The sequence below is a fragment of the Juglans regia genome, chromosome 13 (assembly GCF_001411555.2).
Source record: "Juglans regia cultivar Chandler chromosome 13, Walnut 2.0, whole genome shotgun sequence".
Classification (NCBI taxonomy): Eukaryota; Viridiplantae; Streptophyta; class Magnoliopsida; order Fagales; family Juglandaceae; genus Juglans; species Juglans regia.
The window spans coordinates 27,059,641-27,065,140 of NC_049913.1; the positions used below are offsets into that span (position 1 = coordinate 27,059,641).

General features: G+C 33.9%; 1 protein-coding gene across 2 annotated transcripts; it reads left to right on the top strand.

Moving 5' to 3' along the window:
* Positions 1–252: 252 nt before the first annotated feature.
* Positions 253–4,603, top strand: LOC109004005 (1,4-dihydroxy-2-naphthoyl-CoA synthase, peroxisomal-like). Of its 2 annotated transcripts, XM_018982375.2 has the most exons (9): positions 253–620; positions 794–916; positions 2,624–2,725; positions 2,835–2,873; positions 3,201–3,299; positions 3,532–3,579; positions 3,727–3,822; positions 3,907–4,029; positions 4,228–4,603. In XM_018982375.2, the coding sequence occupies exons 1-9, from the start codon at positions 348–350 to the stop codon at positions 4,342–4,344; spliced, it is 1,020 nt and encodes a 339-aa protein (XP_018837920.1). In that variant the 5' UTR covers positions 253–347; the 3' UTR covers positions 4,345–4,603. The 2 variants fall into 2 exon arrangements, with proteins under 2 accessions (XP_018837920.1, XP_035540577.1); XM_035684684.1 differs by having other exon boundaries at positions 264–620; positions 3,532–3,822.
* The last annotated feature ends 897 nt before the right edge of the window (positions 4,604–5,500 follow it).

Below are 5,500 nucleotides of genomic sequence, written 5' to 3' on the forward strand. Positions count from 1 at the left end.
TATACTCTTATAATTTACTCCAACTACCGCGCGCCTTCCCTTCTCCCCACAGTACTCCTCCAACTACTCTCTTAGCTCTGTTAGTCTTTAGACCGACCAATCAAATAGTTCTTATGGAACGGCAGGCCTTGTCTCTTCACCCCAACTACCCTCTCTCTGACTCTCCGCTCCGGTGGCCGCTTGGTTATCCTATCTACCCCCTTTCCACCTACCCCTTTTTTTACTCCGCGACAACAGATATAAAAAGATGGTCCCCAGTCCTTCTCAGGAATACGCTAGCTTGAAAGCTTCCAGCTAAAAAACTCCAAGCTACTCTAAGTATACAGTCATCTCGAAGAGCTTCTTCGATGGCACAAATGGCAAAGAAAGACATGAACACCGTGTCCAGAAGAGTGGCTTCTGTGGCCCAACACTTCATTCCGGTTCATTTGCCTTCCAATGAATCCGGTTCCCTCGGGTTATCTAACACCTCCAATATAAACGACAGCTACCATCGGGTACACGGTGAAGTTCCAACTCACCCGGCTGTGTGGAGATCGGTTGCTCGCGATGACTCCGGCAAGGAGTTTCAGTTCACCGATATTATCTACGAGAAAGCCGAGGGCGAGGGGATCGCAAAGGTCAGTCTTGCTTAAATACCATATATGTCATGCAGCCAGGAGTAGTACGTACTGATCGAGCTTATACCCTGGGCTGACTCTTGTTAACCCCTGGGGTCAGCGTGGTGTTCCTATATATGCATTAGATGCATTTTAATCATTATTCTCTGCTTTTTGTCTGCTTTCCCCTGTAGATTACGATCAATAGGCCAGAGAGACGTAATGCGTTCAGGCCACAGACAATAAAGGAGTTGATTGTGGCGTTTAATGATGCTAGGGATGATAATACTATCGGAGCTATCATTTTTACCGGCAAGGTATATATATATATATATATCCTAACTTTTTGCATCCAATTATGACTCTTCTCTTGCAAACAATATATAATGCCTCTGTACGTTTTGTTATATATATATATATATATATATATATATATATATATATATATATATATATACACACTAAATTAAGAAACTAACTATCAATGACCAATCCTCGTTAATAGTACAAGTGAGTAGTATGCTACTATAATCGTACTAGCTCCTTATGGATACCAAAGAATACTCGTACGGATAAGAATATAATATAAATAATAAAATTTATCTTTTTTTATTTAATTTTTTAAAATAAATACTAATTTTACATAATATTATAATAAAGATATTGAATTCGAATATTAATTTTATATTTTATTTTATTTAATTAAATATTTCACATAGTAGACTATCTTATTGAATAGAAGTCTGGCCTACACGTGAGGTAATAAAATCTACCTCTTTCTATCACATGAGTTGAGATAATATCTAGATAAGATGAGATGAGATGAGATGAGATAAGATGAAAATTGAAAGTTGAATTAAATATTATTGTAATAATATTTTTATTTTGAATTTTGAAAAAAGTTGAATTGTTTATTATATTTTGTATGAAAATTTAGAAAAATTGTAATAATTAAATAAGATGAGATGAAATGTTTCTTGTATCCAAACAACCCCTAAACTTTTGAAAATAATGGTGATTTCACATTGTATTTCTTGTCATTTTGTATATTGTTAGAATAACGTTTAAAGTAATTAAATATTTCTTAGTTCAAAGTGCCAGATCAGAGTATTAGAGCTCGTTTGGATAGTGAGATAAGATGAGATAATTTTAGAAGAATTAAATAAAATATTATTAAAATATTATTTTTTAATATTATTATTATTTTGAGATTTGAAAAGTTGAATTGTTTATTATATTTTGTATGAAAATTTGAAAAAGTTGTAATGATGAAATAAGATGAGATAAAACCATCTCTATATCAAAACAAGACCTTAGTAGTATCTCATAGACGAGCCTCAAGAATACGTGCCACAGAGTATTAGTACAAGTTTCAAATATACGAGTCTTGAGAAAGTCCTTTTTTTAAAAAAATTGTCTACACCATAAAAATATAAAAAATTCACTTATTTTTCTAGTGGGGCAACATTTTTGTAAAAAGCTTACGCAAAACTTACAAACGTATGTTTGAAAACATAATTGTTTTTAGATGTTAACAAATTATTTTTTTATTATTTATAAATATTAAATTATTGATAAAAAAAAAACATCACGTCAAATAGGATAAACTAACAATAATAAAAGTGTAGCACAACATTTTTTTTATAAAAAAATAATAAATATACGTTACTTTTTATAATTGCGGAAATCATTACTTATTCATACTAGCTACCTCATGACTATATATAATTCCCCTGGCTGATGCCTACCCACTAGCTGTCTCTAGTGAATGCTGAACAGTATTCAGTAATATGTCTTTGTAATTTTTTACTGTTAGAGTAACGTTTCAAATAACAGCATTTCTTATCAGAGTTGACTAGTGTGCCAATAATATTTAATATCTTTAATCATGAGAGTTTAACCGACAGGAAATATGAGTGTCTGTGCCACTAATATTAACCATATGTTTTCATGTTTTCCATGCTCATAGAACTTTAATGAATTCATTGATCTTTTACTGTTGTTGGCAATTTATTGATGTGCAGGGAACCCAGGCATTTTGTAGTGGGGGTGACCAGGCTGTGAGGAAGGCAGATGGTTATGCTGATTACGACAAATTTGGTCGTCTTAATGTTTTAGATTTGCAGGTAGCTACCTACCTGGGTTTATCTTCATATACAGCAGTACATTAGAATTGTTGTCTTCTTATTTGGTTGTGTTTCTCAATATTCTTTTATTTCGTTTCATCAATACCAGGTGCAGATCCGTCGTCTTCCTAAGCCAGTGATTGCAATGGTATGTTATAATCTTCTTAGAACCGCCCACTTTCCTAAGATAGCCATGCTGTAGTAAACAATTGAAAGCCTTCTTGCTGCTGCATGGCAAATCGGCATAAAAAATACGGCAAAGAGTCTTTCTTTTCGCCATTTTTGATGTCACTTTTTCTGCAGAGTATTAAAAAAAGAAAAATGAGGCTGATAGTTATTTCAACATGGCCATTATACCCGGCAAATAGTCTAACTTGCAGTACTTCTTGACTAGTTGATAGATCACAGTACTACTATTTAAAATTTAATATGTTGCTCACACTTCGATGAAATCATTTGTTTTTCCAAAAAACAGGTTGCAGGCTATGCTATTGGAGGAGGGCATATACTACACATGGTCTGCGATATAACCATTGCAGCGGATAATGCTATTTTTGGCCAAACTGGTCCTAAGGTATAAGGTCTATATACATATACATATATATATATATATAAATATATAATTCAGAAATATTATTTTATTCATTGGAGATATAAGTAAGGTTTCAAACCTCACCATATATCATGTGATTTCTACTTTTGATAGCATGAACTGTCATCTTATGATGTTTGGTTATAAATGTAACTTTGTTCATGCTGTTTTCCTTTAATTACCATTGCAATTATAATTGGTCACATAATGGCAGGTTGGAAGCTTTGATGCTGGTTATGGAAGTTCCATCATGGCCACTTTGGTAAGACACAATACATTGAGGGTGAAGATGCCTTTTGTCTTGTATGAGACTGGTATCACATTACTCTTTCATTATTTCATTGTCACGTCTAAGGTCTACTTGATATGTTGTGGGATCCGAATTTTGAAATCAAATGTTGTTGAACAGATTGGCCCTAAAAGAGCACGTGAAATGTGGTTTTTGGCAAGGTTCTACACAGCTCCTGAAGCAGAGAAAATGGGACTCGTTAACACTATTGTGCCGGTGAGTTCATTTCCAATCAAACAGACCTTCAACCAGTACAACAGTATACGTTGTTAATGTTCAGAAATTCTTGTATTTTTTCAGCTAGAGAGTTTAGAGCAAGAAACAGTTAAATGGTGCCGGGAGATCGTACGAAACAGCCCAATGTCAATTCGGGTGCTGAAATCAGCTCTTAATGCAGTTGATGATGGCCATGCTGGGCTTCAGGTATACGTCTGAAATATGACTTGAATTTTTCTAAGATCCTTACAGCTACACTATATCCAAGCACAAGTACGGGGTTGCACTAATCCAGAATGCAGGACTCTTGAATCCTATGATGCCAGCAGCTTTCCTTTTCTTTTGCTTGTTTTCCTTTGAATATGCATAAACTTTTAAATAATTTATTTTGTTTTTGTTTTGCAGCAACTTGCTGGAGATGCTACACTCCTATTTTATGGCTCCGAAGAAGGTATTGCAGGGAAGACAGCATATCTGGAACACAAACGCCCCGATTTCTCAAAATTTCCATGGAGGCCTTGATTTTGTGCAACTCCTTTTCATGGCTCTACCAGCATCATTTGTAGATCACTCGGTCGATCGCTAGGTGCTGATATGACCTAATTCTTTCCTTGCAATGGAGGGAGGGAATTTCAGATTATTGCATGCCCACTAGTCTTGTCTGCGTTTGATTTCTTAGTCATTGCTGATTTTGTTTTTGTCATTTAGATAAGTACTTGTTTAGGAGACGAACCTCCATTCCAATAAAAAGATCGAGACTATGGCAATTTATTTTTTACAATTATTTCGGAACCATGCATGGTGGCCACTTACTATTAAATTTGAATTTTATCATCTACTAAATTTATCCATTCAACTGATGAAAAATGAAATTAATTATAATTGTCAATAACTTGCTATTACGTACATCTGTTTCATCAAATTCAACTAGTGAGAGAAATCTTATTATAAAAGGAAAATATAATATATTATACACTCATCCAACTCCTACTATATTGTAATGATGTAGTATATGTATCAGTCCTTGAATTCGTCATTTCAAAAAGTGAGAATTGGTTTAACGATGGATGAATACTGAAAGTGATCAGATGAGACTGTAATCTTATCTTAATATAAAAATACAGAGATAGACTTAGAGTTATGATATATACTATACTCTCATCTCACCGTATTGATATAGCGATATCCATCTACCGACCAGCCTTTGCCACCAAATCAGTATGACCATAAAAGGAGCCATGAACCTCCCGTGTGATGGTGTGTGGGGACCACACTCTATTTGCACTTTTCGATATTCTTCTATTCGAGAGATTATCATCTTCTTATTTATTTATTTATTTATTTTTGTCAAAAATAGACATCAGTCTTCTCATAATTTCTACGATCTAGATCGGATGATAGTGTGGAAAACTAAATGGAAAGCTTTGAAGCAATCAACTATATGTATTGTAGCTCTCTAGCTACCACATGACTCCAAACTCTTCGATCGTGCTAGCTCTTGCATTAAAAATCAATGTTTTGGTTTCAATACTGTCAATTTTTTTCTTTTAATTATATCCAATATTGTAGTGGTTGTAACATAGTATTTTCGTGGGATTCTTCACTATCTTCTTTCATATCTCTCTTCTTAATTCTAAAAGAAATCTTATTCATAAAAATAAAAAAGGGTAACGATTAT

Bases quoted from the DNA above. Each gene is read 5' to 3' on its own strand.
- LOC109004005 (XM_035684684.1), top strand. From the start codon at position 348: ATGGCACAAATGGCAAAGAAAGACATGAACACCGTGTCCAGAAGAGTG. The intron at 2,726-2,834 runs GTAGCTACCTAC...CATCAATACCAG, and splicing joins TTAATGTTTTAGATTTGCAG to GTGCAGATCCGTCGTCTTCC. The intron at 2,874-3,200 runs GTATGTTATAAT...TCCAAAAAACAG, and splicing joins CTAAGCCAGTGATTGCAATG to GTTGCAGGCTATGCTATTGG.